General features: G+C 36.2%; 1 protein-coding gene and 1 pseudogene across 1 annotated transcript in view; one reads left to right on the top strand and one right to left on the bottom strand.

Moving 5' to 3' along the window:
- Dnah12 (dynein axonemal heavy chain 12) overlaps window positions 1-15,064 on the top strand; it is a 269,851-nt gene that overhangs the window by 237,372 nt on the left and 17,415 nt on the right. The window contains exons 60-65 of the mRNA XM_076839530.1: window positions 702-860; window positions 4,057-4,201; window positions 9,405-9,555; window positions 9,757-10,010; window positions 10,154-10,294; window positions 14,339-14,476. Of these exons, the coding sequence (XP_076695645.1) occupies window positions 702-860; window positions 4,057-4,201; window positions 9,405-9,555; window positions 9,757-10,010; window positions 10,154-10,294; window positions 14,339-14,476 (988 nt within the window). The remainder of the gene's footprint in view (window positions 1-701; window positions 861-4,056; window positions 4,202-9,404; window positions 9,556-9,756; window positions 10,011-10,153; window positions 10,295-14,338; window positions 14,477-15,064) is intronic.
- Window positions 1,871-3,104, bottom strand: LOC143412095 (DDB1- and CUL4-associated factor 4-like; annotated as a pseudogene).

The raw sequence follows: 15,064 nt of genomic DNA, 5'->3' as shown, positions 1-15,064 counted from the left end.
CTGTATTAGTTTGATCTTTTAAAGACTTTTTAAAGGTTTTTTTATGGCAGTTTTGAAATAACCTTTATTTTAAAGCTAGGTTAGCCCTTCTTGTGTCAACACTGAATTCCTCAGCTGTTCAACAAAAACTCACCTCTGCTTGGCAAGAAGTCATATATCTCAGTAGTGTATGGTCTCTGAGAGCTATTCAGTGTATGGCTTCCCATTCTTTGCCTAATCTCCTGAGATTTTGCCCTGCTCTTACATTCCTTAGTATTTTCCAATAGAAGTAAAAGAGCATCTATATCAATTTTTCTGTAGCATCTTTTCAATTAATTTCCCCCTTTCTGATACTCTGCCAACAAATTCCAGCCATCTTAGCCCACCATAACTAAATTCTATCTGTTCAACCCAAGAAACTTGCCAAGCTTTGAATCTGACTACCTCTGTACCCTGCAAATCTGGAAAATGCTACTTGGTAGACAGCTCAGGCAATCTTATGAGTTACCTATTTGTCTCTTTTCTCTCAGTGGCCATAGTTCTGCACTAGCTATTATAAAATTTACAAAAAAACAGTTTCATTATTTTTTTGTGTGGTTTTATTGTTGTTTACAGCAGGAAATTACTAGCCCCAGTTATTCCATCCAGCCTTTACAGCAGAAGTTGATGTCTTTCAATTTTAAAGTCAACAATTTAAAACACCCCTTATTTTTGAAATACAGGGCAAAGAAAGAAATTGAATACCAGGAACTGATGTTTCTTTTAACTGGAGGAGTAAGTCTTAAGGCTGCTGAGAAAAATCCTGATCCAACTTGGCTGCAGGATAAAAGTTGGGAAGAAATTTGTCGAGCAAGTGAATTTCCTGCCTTCAAAAAATTGAAGTAATTATTTACATTTGATGATTTAACATTGAATAGTAATGAGTAGATTTGTAATTTAGTGATTTTTTATGGTTCTTTTTAGTTTATTGGTTGGTAGAAAGATGGGCTTTTTATTATTTTGTATACAAATGTAGCTCCTATGTTACAAAAAGTCAAAGCCAATTTCTTTGACCCTGTACCCTTGAATCTGACATTCAGGTTACCATTATAGAAACAAAAGTTTCTATACCCTAAATTCTGGAAGATGCCCCAACAAAGGTAGATTAAAGATTATTTAAAACTTCTTTCATTATAAAGAACTACCTTTCTGTGCCTCTGAATGGTAATAAAAGAAGAATCCCAAAGATCTACTGTTGATAGTGAGATTGAGAAGACCAAGTTTAATAATTTCAAACTTAATCCTTAAGTATTTCTGTAAAGACTGAGAAATGACTACCCTTTTCTTCTTCACTACAGCTGGCTTTCTCAAGTATAGATATATGTCTTCTTGGGAGCCAGGCATTGAAACACAATCTCATTTGTCTCATTAGTATTCTCCCAAAGGCTTCTGGTAAAAGAAGCTTTAATTTAGTTGTTTCAGTTCTTGCCATCTTCAGTCTTTAGAAAAAAAAGACTTTTTTATTAAAAAAAAAAAAAAGTGTGTGGGAGAGGTACTATTCTAAGTAATAGTGGCCTAACCAACAAGAAATTAAAGAAAAGGAAATAAGTGTTTTTTATGACAAAGATTTTCAATTACTTATTTAACTGAAATAACTTTACTGAAATGTCTCCACATAAAAGTTCACCTTGCCCCCAGCAAGCAATTAGATGGGATCTGTGTATCACTTAAAACGCCTTCATGAGAACTGGAAATAAGCCACTCTTTACTCTCTTAAGTCAAATCACATTCTTCTGGGCTATACCCTACAGAATTAGCTTTAGGAAAAACAGTAATAGCCAGATGGCCAGTAATAGCCCTTAGTGCTTCTGGAAGAGGACCAAGAAGAGCAGATCAGCATGGACTGTCGGCCTCAGAAAACAGGGTATGGGAAAGATATAATTCTGAGCTTGTGGATATTGTGGAGATTCCATATTTTTGTGTAGCCATTCTGCCCTGCCACAAAGATTATTATTATCATCATCCCTCCCCCTCCCCCTCCCCCTCCCCCTCCCCCTCCCCCTCCCCCTCCCCCTCCCCCCCCTCCCCCTCCCCCTCCCCCCCTCCCCCTCCCCCTCCCCCTCCCCCTCCCCCTCCCCCTCCCCCTCCCCCTCCCCCTCCCCCTCCCCCTCCCCCTCCCCCTCCCCCTCCCCCTCCCCCTCCCCTTCCCCCCTCCTCCCTCCCCCCCTCCTCCTCCTTCTTTGTCTTCTTCTTCAATGTATTTTTAGTTGTAGGTAAACACAATATCTTTATTTTATTTTTATGTGGTGCTGAGGATCAAACCCAGAACCTCACGCATGCTAGGCAAGCACTCTACCTCTGAGCCACAATCACAGCACCCCACTAACCCAGGATTCCTTCTTTCTTGTGCATGTGCATTAGCAGGTGGGCATACTCATTTTATTTGACCTTTGTTCCCCTTAAATACTTAGTGGCCCTTGGATCTCATAGCTTGTTCTTTCCAGCCATGTCTGATGTCATCAGTTATTGCTCTTCTTGGAGGGTTCACATAGAGGTCACTGTTGAGTTGAGGAAAAGAAGGGTGGCCTTCCAGCCCTTGCCTTGATTTTGACAATGCAGGTCAATGGCAAAGATCTCCCTAGAACAATAGCTATTAAACAGCAAAGAAGCCATAAGAGCATACTGTTGGGCCAAGACTCACTGATAGCTACATGTAGTTCCAGGGTCATTGGAACTGCCAAGACAAGCCAGTACTGAAGCAATTATTTGCTGAATGTTCATGGACCATGCACAGGATTAGGCACCCAGGGATCTGAAAACTGCAGAGCATGTCAAGCTGGTCTGTACCTGGGATACTGCTGATGAAAAGCAGTGCTGGGAGCAGAAAGATGCAGCCTGGGGTCTCTGCATGTCCAATGACATGCAGCAGAGTGTGGAAATCCAAGTAATTTCAGCAGGACCTGGCATACAGAACTCATGTTCTAATTGGTGAAGTAGAGGTTTTCAGTAGATGCACATTGAATGTGGAGGTCTTCAGGCCACAAAGGTTGATGATGCCATACTATGAAGAGCTGATCACTGTTTGTATCTGTCAGTATAATATTAAATTAGTCACTTGACAAAGCAAAGGGATCTGAGCTCTGTATTTGGTCAGTTTACCTCTCACTCACAGCTTATGGGCTAAATGACTATCCTTCCTCATGATGAGAAGAAAGATACATTGAATTCCATTCTGGCTTCTTTGTTTTCCTGCTTGTCCCCTCCTCTGCAGCTGAAGTCTTCTGCTCTGTACTTTCTTTTGCCAGATGTTATTCAAGGGGAAGTTGTTAGTCCAAGGAGCAAGCAAGCAAAAAATAGCTTTCCCCTCCCCCCCCCCTTGGTGGTGAGGAGTGAATGCAGGACCTCACACATGGTAGGTAAGCATTCTATCACTGAGTCACATCCCTAGCTCTTTTTTCAAATTTTTATTTTGAGACAAGGTCTTACTAACTTGCCCAGGCTGGCCTTAAACTTACCATTTTCCTGACTCAGCCTCTCAAACAAAAAAATAGCATTTCTTTTTTTAAAATATTTATTTATTTATTTTTAGTTGTTGTTGGACCCAATACCTTTATTTCATTCATTTATTTTTATGCAGTGCTGAGGATCAAACCCAGGGCCCCGAGCATGCTAGGCGAGTACTCTACCACTAAGCCACAATCCCAGCCCCAAAATAGCATTTCTTTTCAGGACCAAAATAATACCCTGGTAAATATGATACTGAAGAACTCCCAGTTGTACCCAATGAGGTTGAGACTTATCATGCCCATTGCCAGAGTTTTATAGGCTCTGTGGTTTCTATTATACCTCTCTTTAGAATTGTGTGAGTCAAGGGTTGTCTTGGTGGCTTCTTCTCTCATGTCTTCTCCTACTCTGCCAGCTGCCTTTATTCATTTCTGTTCCTAGTTAGAGTGTATTTTCCAGTTTCCCCTCAGTTACAGTTCCTGTAATCTAGTGATTTTTAAATGGCTCTATAACTTTTTTATTTTTTCCCCTTGCTCAACAGTCTCTCAAAACCTTTCCAAATAAAAACAATAATTATCAAACTTTTTCTACTAGGACCCATTTTTGTGAACATTTACTGGAATGGCGGGAAATCTATGACAGTAAAGAGCCACATAATGCAAAATTTCCAGCACCATTGGATAAGAATCTAAATGAACTACAGAAAATAATAATTCTTCGGTGCTTAAGGCCAGATAAGGTAAAAGACATATGTGGTTGATTTGGAATCCAGATAATTTGCCATTTATGAAATACTAGTCTTAAAGATATAGTCATGTACTGCTTAATGATGTTTCAGTCAATGATGGACCTCATAATATGACAAAGTTCACATAATATTACAATGCAGCTGAAAAATTTCTGTTACCTAGTGATGTTGTGTCCATCATGAGGGCATAGTGTAATGCATCACTTACATGTCTGTGGCATGCTGGTGTATCCATTGAACCTCCAGTCATATGAAAGTATAGCACAGATAATTATGTAACTATATAATACTTGATGATGACCATAAATGATTATTGCTGTTTTATTTTCTATACTATATTTTAATTATGAATTTAGAATGTACTCCCCTTTATTTTAAAAAACGTGAAACAACCACAGGCAAGCCTTTCAGAAGGTATTTCAAAAGAAAGCCTTCTTATCATAGGAAATGACAGTTCCATGGACATTAACACCCCCTGAATACCTTCTAGTGGCATGAGATGTAAGGTGGAAGACAATGATACTGACAATTCTGATCCTGTGCAGGTCTAGGCTAATGTGTGTGTTTGTGTCTTAGTTTTACAAAATAGTTTTAAAATTTTGAGAATTTTTAAAAATAGAAAATAGTTTATAGAATTAGACTATAAAGAAATATTTTCATACAGCTATACAATGTTATGTTTTAAGTTTCTACAAAAAAAACTCAAAAAGTTTTAAAAACTTTAAATTTGTGAGTAAAAATATTATAGTAAGTTAAGGCTAAATTTCTTATCCAAGAGAGAGAAACTTTTTAAAATTCAGTATACTGAGTATACAGTGTTCATGGACTCTGTAGTAGTACATGGTAATGTCCTGGGCTTTCACATTTGGTCATCATTCAATGAATCATCCAGAGCATCTTCCAGTCCTAATTAGCTCCATTCATGGTAAGTGCCCTGGACAGATGCAACATTTTTCTTTTGTATTATACTTTTACTATATATATATATTTGTTTAGATATGTTTAGATTCCATTTAGGTATGTTTAGATATCATTATGTTGTAATTACCTACAATATTCAGTACAGTAGTATGCTGTACAGATGTATAGCCTAAAAGCATTAAGCTATATAATAGAGCCAAGGTGTATAGTGCACTATATCAGGTAGGTTTCTGTAGATAATACTCTTTGATACTCAGGAAATCAACTAATGACACATTTCTTGGAAATTAATCCCTGTTATTAAGTAACACACAGCTATATTATTATTTGATTTTGGGGGGTGGGTTGGTTTTGTTTTGTTTTGTTTTGTTTTTTGGCAGTCCTAGGGATTGAATCCATGGTCTTATGTATGCCAGGCAAGTGTTCTACCACTGAACTACATCCCAGCACTATTATTTGGTTCTTTAATTCTCATTTCAGATACTCACATAGTATCAAACACAGTATCTCATTTCAGAACCCCACAGATGGGGTAATTATTCATCTGTGAGTTTATTGGAGATACTTTTGGCCATTGTTTCCTCTTCAGGATTTTTTTTTCTTTTCTTTGTGGTACTGGAGATTGAATCCAAGGGTGGTCTACCACTGAGCTGTAGCCCAGCCCTTTTTTAAAATTTGAAATGGAGTCTAAGTTGCCCAGGCTGGCCTCCAACTTGTGATCCTCCTGCCTAAGCCTCCCAAGTAGCAGGGATTATAGGCGTGCACCATTGCACTTGGCTTCTCAAATATTTTTTGCCAGCCCACTCAAGATTCCAATTATACATATGTTAGGCTGTTTGATATAGTGCCATACTAGTGATGTTAAAATGTTGTTATTTTTTTTAAATCTTTTGTGTCTTTGTATTCATTTGAATAGTTTCTGATGCTCTTTTTATTTGCTGATTTTTTTTCCTTTTGTAATGTTAATCCCATCCAATAAATTTTTTAGTTATGCATTTCATCTTTAGAATAGTTTTTTTGGTTTTTTTATATGTGTTCTATTTCACTTTTCAATCTGCTCACGTTTTTTAAAGCTTTAAACACAAGTTATAACTATTTTCAAATCCTTAACTGCTAATTCAATCATTTCTGGATCTCTTATTTTACTTATTTGTCAACTTATTTTACTCTTGGTTATAGATTATATTTTCCTGCTTCTGGGCATGTCCAATAATATTTGATTGGGTGTTGTACATTGTAAATTACTGATGGCTTATTTTTGTTATATTCCTATAAAGATTATGTGTTTTAGGCTGGGGTTGTGGGCTCAGTGGTAGAGCGCTAGCCTAGCATGTGAGAGGCCCTGAGTTCTATCCTCATCACCACATAAAAGTGAATAAGTAAAATAAAGGTATTATGTCCAACTATAACTAAAAAAATAAATATTAAAAAAAAAAGATTGTTGTTGTGGGGCTAGGGTTGTGGTTCAGTGGTAGAGTGCTTGCTGAGCATGTGTGAGGCACTGGGTTCAATCCTCAGCACCACATTAAAAAAAATACATAAAATAAAGTTATCATGTTCATCTACAACTAAAAATATTTTTTAAAAAAGATCGTTATGCTTTGTCCTACTATTCAGGAATCAACAAACACTAACTGTGGACTAAATCCAACCTTTGATTTCTTTCTTTTTTTTCTTTCTTTTATATGTATGTATGTATATATATATATATATAGATAGATAGATAGATAGATAGATAGATATAGATAGATAGTTGTCAATGGACCTTTATTTTATTTATTTATATGTGGTACTGAGGATCAAACCAAGTGCCTCACACATACTTGGAAAGCACTCTGCCACTGAGCCACAACCCCAGCCCCCATAATTTCTTTTATCCAGCCCTTGAAAGAAGAATGTTTTATACATTATAAAGTAACTATTTTAAAAAGAAAAATATGCATCAAAAATTGTATGTGTCCTACAAAGCCAAAAATATTTACTATCTGGCCCTCTACAGAATAAGTTTGCCAACTCCTGTGGCTATATAATTAAATTACTTGACTTTAAATTGTTCCTTTTGAGTATTATTATTATTAAAATTTGTTAAGGATGATCTTAAATAGTCTTTCCAACTGATAGTTTAGCCCAACTATTAAAGTGTTGCCCTTATGGGATCTTTACTGGATGTCCCAGGTGATCATCAAGGATTCCTCATTGTGTTTATTGGGAACTTTAATGAATTTCTAGTCTTGCATGAACTCTGATAGTTCCCTGAACCCCTAGCTCACACCTCCCCAATCATTCTTTGCTTGGCCTTATACACACATGCCACAGTATTCATAAAAAACTCCAAAGTTTTTTTATACAAATTTCTGAACTCTGCCTGAACAGTTCTCTCCTAATTGGAACTCTACAACTCCTGGCTGCCTTGATCTCCTTGAATTCCTTTTCTGTCTTATCAGCCCAGCAACACTGCAGTGCTGTGTATGAGTCTGCTTTCCATTGCTGTAGCAAAATACCTGATACAAACAACTTAAAAGGAAGAAAGGTTTATTTTGGGTCATGATTTCAGCGGTTTCAGTCCATGGTCACTTGGCCCCATCATTTTGAACTTTTGATGAAGCAGAGCCTTTAGTAGTAAACATGTTGTGGATCAGAGCTGCTCTCCTCATGGCAGCCATGAAGCAAACAAAAAGAGTGAGGAAGGGAATAGGACAAGATATATCCTTCCAGGGCTTGCCCCCAGTTACCTACTTCTTCTAGCTAGGTCCCATCTCCTATAGTTTTCACCAACTCCCAATAGTCCATTCAATTATGAATCCATCTGTGGATTAATTTGTTGATAAGATTATAGATGTAATGATTCAATCACTTCCCAGAAACCCCACCTCTCAACTGCTGAATTGGGAACAAAGTCTTTAACATATGAGTCTTTAGCGGACATTCTAGAAAAGAAAGCTGAGGAATTAATAGGGTTCACTTTGTTTCGTTTTTATCTAGGATCACAGTCCTGCACCACCTAATGCCAATGTCTTTAATGGTTGTTTTATTAATTTTGCCTGTTTTAAAATTGTTTATAGTGGGAAGGTAATTCTAATCCCTTTAACTAGAAACAGAAGATGGTAGAAAATCTTGTACCTGTCACAAAATTATTAGTCCAAATGTGTAGAAAAATATTTTTATAGGTGGGATAAGTAAGATAATACCATTTTTCACACACCAAGAAAGGTTATTATGTGTTACAAAAGGAAAAACTTAATAGAAAACACAAACATCTATGTTCACACATATAGTTTAAACTTTGGCGGTAAAGTAAATTTATTTACAGTTTTTAAATGTTAAACAGTAAGAAAGACTGTTCAAGACTTGTAACAAGTAGTAGTCAAGGCTCACAATAGAGGAGAGACATAAGGCTCAACTCTGAATACAACAGAGATGGTTGGGGATTTGCAGCCAAGGAGAAGGGTGGGAGAAAGTACTAATAGTACATTAAGGATAGAGAAAATCCTGACCCAAAGGATTTTTGCTTTAAGCAGGCCAGTATGATCAGATTTGAGGGATTAGGGTGATTGATTTAATCATATATGAAGGATGGTGGGTTCTTACTAAACTGATTTAGCAGAATTCTTGCTACAGAAGGTCTCCTAAGGACAAGGCCTAGAAGAAAAAAGACTCAGAGGAGCCAAAGGTTTGGTCAAGGAGAGAATCTGTTGTCACTTCACCTTGGCTCCAGATACACCATATATAATATGAAGGTGTTAAAAATGATAGCAACAGTCTCTTCCTTCCTTCTCTGTCCTTCCTTCCTCCCTCTCTACTTGTTACATTTTTAGTAAAGTCACACAAGGAGCATTATCTAATGCTTCATTCTATCTCTGGGCAGGTTCAAAAGGAGGCTACCTAATTATTTGATTCCTGAATATTTCTCCTCACTCTAACTCATAATATCTTGATACATTGTTAAAACTTACCTCATTTTCTCCTACCTGATATTAATGTGTGTGTGTGTGTGTGTGTGTGTGTGTGTGTGTGTATGAGAAAGAGACCAATTTGTATTTCATTTTCTATAAACAGCTTTCTCCTCTGCCCATTTTACTTTTGGATTGCTATTCTTCTATTAAATTAGCAAACACATTTTGCATATTAGGGAAATTAGTGCTTTGTCTGATATGCTAAATGCTTCTTTTGGCCATTAGGTTCAAATTTTATTTTTTCTCATTTTTCAATAATAATCAAAGTTGTTGTATGAAATAGAAATTACTCCAAAGACCACATTTTCTCTCTTCACCAGATAACACCAGCTATAACAAATTATGTAACTGACAAACTTGGAAAAAAGTTTGTAGAACCTCCACCATTTGATTTGACAAAGAGTTATTTGGATTCAAACTGCACCATTCCCTTAATTTTTGTGCTGTCTCCAGGAGCAGATCCCATGGCCAGTAAGTGTATATGTTGTAATATTGTAAACTTCTAAGAAATTACAATTAAAATATTTTGCTCATTGCCTACTTGTTATATGATTATAAATCAGTTAGTAAATCTGGCTTTCATAGGGAGAGATAACTAGAACTTTCTATGATAATACATGTATACATAGGCATATTTTATAATTCTAAAGTAATTTCTTGTTCTCTTCATAGGCTTACTGAAATTTGCAAATGATAAGTCTATGTCTGGAAATAAATTTCAAGCCATTTCACTGGGACAGGGACAAGGACCAATTGCAACAAAAATGATTAGAGCAGCAGTAGAAGAAGGAACTTGGGTTTGCCTACAGAATTGTCACCTTGCTGTCTCCTGGATGCCCGTGTTGGAAAAAATATGTGAAGATTTTAGCACTGAAACCTGTAACTCATCCTTTAGACTTTGGCTCACAAGTTACCCATCTCCAAAAGTATGTTTGTTTATTATAGAAGTCAATTTAGCTGTTACATTGTATGTCTTGAGTTTTAGACATTTGTTAATTCACTAGTTGTATGCATTTTTAGGGTCTAAGATTGCTATCTTGCATAATGTTTTTCATATATTTTGTCTTAGTTCCCAGTAACAATTCTACAGAATGGAGTAAAAATGACTAATGAACCTCCCACGGGTCTTCGGCTAAATCTCCTTCAGTCATATCTCACGGATCCAATTTCTGATGTTCAGTTTTTCAAAGGATGCCAGGGAAAAGAACTGGTAACATTCAACTTCTGAAACTTTTAAATTGTTTCATAGTGATTAAATATGTTAATATAAAATTGTTATTTAATGTTTTAAAATTCATGCATTTCCTAACAAGACAAATTATTCCTACTCCTTCATTATTTTGTTCCTGGTTGTTTGTGTTCTGCTCACCACAAGTAGTAACATTGAAATAAATATTTTTGAATGAACGAATGTATTCTTAGGTTGTAAACCAAAGTACAACAGGGTTTTCAGTTAACAACCAAGAGTAGTAATCTATTTTTACATCATTTATTCATTCTTTCAACAAATTTGTGTATTAGGCACTCTCTAGGTGCTAGACACAAAGCAGTGAGAACAAAATAGATACAAGGAAATCTGCCTGCATGGAACTTAAATTCAAGTGATAATGTCTTAGCATATTAATAATGTTTTTCAGCATATCCATCTAAAACAGTTTACATTGTGTTGGGTACATCAGAAGGTCTCAATAAAATAATACTGTCTGAATTCTTACCACTTGAGAAGCATGAAAGAATATAAACATAGAGGAACCAAGCATAATCTTAATTTTTTATATAGGCTAGATTGGAAGATGATGTAACTTATATCTGTGAGAAAATGGATTTCTTATTAACTGAACCCCAGAATTAAGATTTACCTCTATAGGAATAGAGGAAAACTCAGTTCCCTGCAAGAAGATCACTTCTAAGAGAGAAAAAGGAGAAGTTGAGCCACGCATATTGGTTAATTTTCCCAAAAATTTACTACCTCTTCTATAGCAAATAAGTATAAGGATGGAGAAAAGTAAGGGATGATACGTTAGTTGAGGCTTCCAATCACGGAAGGAAACAGCATTGGGAGAAAATTGTCCCTCCGCCCTCTTTTCAACATATAGCATATAGTATTTATCATATTTGCCTAGTTGAGCTAGAAGAATGTTACTGAAGGTGAAACATGACCAAATTCTTTGGAATCCAGCCCCCTCTGCTTAATGATAATTTGTGTGCTTCTGCTTCTGCACATTTTGTTTGTAAGGCTATGAGAAAGGGAAATATTTTGTGTGTTTTTAGCTAGAAAAAGAACTTAGTAGAATGGAGGAAGTGGTATAGTATTTGATTCTCATCCAGTACCTAGAAGCTAGTACCTAGGAGCCCTAGTACCTAGAAGAAAGAGGTCCCGAAACAGAGAATAACAAGCAGAACTAATTTGGGGCTCAGATAATTAAAAAAAAAAAAAAATTGTGCTGTGTTGGAAAGAAGCACTCTGATTCTTTCTATATTACAACTTGAGCAAGCAATATTGGGATCTGGGGACATCCAAAATTAGCATCCATGTCACATATCATCATTTTATAATCATTGGCAATAAGTAAGGCTTCACCAAGCAACTTCTCTGATATTTAAAAAAAAATGGAAGCTGAAGTAAGATCAGAAAAAGTGCAAATGCCTTGTAACATTCATTCTCAGCATGCATCAGATTCTCCTAGAAGGCTTAGTGAAACATCTTGGTGAACCCCATCCCCAGAGTTTCTAGTTCAATAGGCCTGGGATAGGGCTTAAGAATTTGCCATTCTAAGTCTCAAGTGAAACTGATACTGCTGATCCTGAAATCATACTTTGAAAATCATTGTGTTTTAAGAATTTTTTAGAACATCTAGTTTTGGCAGGATGGGGGAATCTAGATAATAGGACTATGAGCAAACTTTCCTGATATCCCTTTTCACATCTCTTCAGTTCATATCTAATTTTAGCTACAACTGTAAAAGAGATGATAGATCTTTGTGTACTCATTCATCTTAGGCTGATAGCATCCCATCTAAGTATGCATATTTCTGCTTTCTGTCTCCTGGAATTATCTATGCCACCAGAACCCTTATGGCCTATAGATACATTATCACTTTTGAGTTTTGTCAATTTTATTTTATTTTTTATTTGTTCTAATTAGTTATACATGACAGCAGAATGCATTTCAATTCATTATACACAAATAGAGCACAACTTTTCATTTCTCTGATTGTACACGATATAGAGTTGTACCACATGTGGGGTCATACATGTACCTAGGCTAATGATGTTCATCGCATTCCATCATCTTTCCTATCCCCATATCCCCTCCCCTCCCTCCCTCCCCTTTGCTGAATTTTATTTTTTTATTTAATTTATTTACTTATTGGTGAAAATAATATTGTTGACAGGAAACACTTTTCTCAGAAGAATTGTATCCCTGCCATAGCAAAAGCTTTAATAACTCATTCTAATATTGACTTTTCCTCTTGCCCTGAGTTCCTTTCCCCACTCTTTCTTTTCTGCTTCATGGGGTCACCTCCCATATAAGCCCACCTTCACCCTAATCTTTCCTTCAAGTTGTGCTCTTGGAGGAACCCAATCTAAATAAAGACCAAAGACAGAAAACAATGCAGCTATTTAGTTTTCCAAAACTTGAATGATGGTCTCTGCCTAAAGAAAAGCCATTATGTGAATGCTGAGTGAAATAAACCAGACTCAAAAAGTCAAGGGTTGAATGTTTTCTCTCAGATGCAGAAGTGAGAGAGGAATAAGAAATAATAAAAAAAAAAAGATGGGGGTTGGATCTCTTGAAAATAGGAGGGAGAACAGTGGAATAGACCATGGGAACTGAGGAGGAAGAAGGACGGATGGGAAAGGGCAGGAACTGCAGAATGAAATCACATCATGCTATGTGCATGTATCAATATATCACAACAAATTCCACTTTTGTATTTAATGCACCAAGTAAAAACATAAAGAAAATGAATTATGTGAAAGTACAGTGTCTGGAAAATATATGTAAATTAATATGTGATTTATTAATATATGAAAATACATGTTAATTCTTTCCATTGCCAAAATGTTATTCTCATATCAGATGTTTCACCATAGCATTTATCTAGTATATTTAAAATATGCTTTGATTTGTATACATTATTTCAAGAATATATCAGTTTAGTAATGCATAGCATGCTTGCTTCCCCCGACTCCCTACCCTGCAGTGCTTATAATTGAACCCAGGGCCTTGCACATGCTAGACAGACATTCTACCACTGAGTTACATCCTCAGCCTATTTACTTTTATTTTGAAATGGAGTCTTGCTAAGTTGCTCAGGCTGGTTGCAAACTTTGTGATCCTTCTTCAGCTTCCCCAGTATCTGTAATTACAGGCCTGCACCACCACACCCAGCAGAAGGCTTGCATTTTAACTGTTTTTGTTTGGTTGGTTGGTTTTTTTGAGACAGAGTCTTGCTATGTTACCCAGGCAGGCCTTGTACTCCTGGGTTTAAGCAGTCCTCCTGCCTCAGCCTCTTGAATAGATGGGACTTCAGTTACACACCACCATGTCCTGCTTGTACTTTTATAATAAATAAGCCGGGTACAGTGAAGTATGCCTGTAGTTCCAGCCATTCAGAATGTAGATTTAGAACTGTTTGAGGTTACCTGACTTAAAGTACATGGCATAAATGCTTGAAATGTACTTAGGGCTACTTTAAAAAATGTATGGTCATACCCAGAATGCTGACACAGGTTATGAGAGGCTCATGTGACATCGATATTTCAACATATGAAGTTATCATGTATAGACCAAATGAACAATGGTTTCAAAAGTGATATCTAGATGAAAAATAACAAAGTCTAGAATTATATATTGGGATTTTTCAAATCCTAATAATTATTCTTCTGAACTTATAGTCTCAAATACATGCCAGCAAGACTACAGGACAACATTTGAGTACTGAGATTGCAAATATCTGTGAATAATACCAAGGTATTTTAGCCAATATCTGAATCAAATTGTAACATTTTTGCATTTTAATGAAATTTAATATTGCGGTTAGTTTAGCTTTGGAAATTTGAATTAAGTGATAAGATGATGTTTTTAATAATAAGTATTATTTTAGATCTTTTTAAAATAGCACTTTAGATACATAGTCAAATAGATACATGGTCATAGATCCTTGTAATGAAAAAGGTCACCTGTTCCCCTCATCTTACTGATGAAAATCTAATCGTAATTTTTTATTGTATAATTTTTACATGAAAGGCATGGGAGAAGTTGCTATTTGGAGTTTGTTTTTTTCATGCCCTTGTGCAAGAGAGAAAGAAATTTGGTCCTCTTGGTTGGAATATTCCATATGGATTTAATGAATCAGATTTACGCATCAGTATCCGGCAACTACAGGTAATATTGGAAAGCAATGGAACTAACATTTATGAATGACTACTGTTAATTAGGTCCTACACAAGCCCCTTTGTTTACAATAATTGATTCAGTTCTCCCAACATCACTAATACATGGGTAGATTGTTGTAATAGCTTTTTTCCACCTGGATTCTTTCAGTTGCAAATAATGGGAAACTTGATTCGAACTGGCTTAAACCATAATTAAATTTATTATCACACATAAAAAAGAGGTGCATAGAAAGAACAAGCTCTGAAGTTGGTTGATTGAGCCACATGACAGCACTGTTATCAAGAACCCTGGTTCTTTCATCTTTTTGCAGTGCCACTCTCAGTATTGGCTTTATAGGTTCTCACTGTCTTTCCTCCTCCACTCAGCCAATTCTACAATTTAGTTCTGTCAGCCAACAGAAGCAGGCTGTCTACATTAAGCAGAAAAATAATATATAGAAAAGTTATATATGGATACAATGGAAAGGCTATTTGGTACCTCGCAGGATTACCAAGACTGTTGGAAATCCAGGCTCAGAGGAAAGGCATCTAGAGCCATATCTAGATTATGACTGATAAGAGCAGCATCTCTACCCTT

This window comes from Callospermophilus lateralis, chromosome 1 (assembly GCF_048772815.1).
Source record: "Callospermophilus lateralis isolate mCalLat2 chromosome 1, mCalLat2.hap1, whole genome shotgun sequence".
Lineage (NCBI taxonomy): Eukaryota > Metazoa > Chordata > Mammalia > Rodentia > Sciuridae > Callospermophilus > Callospermophilus lateralis.
This window is presented reverse-complemented; position numbering and strand designations above follow the sequence as displayed.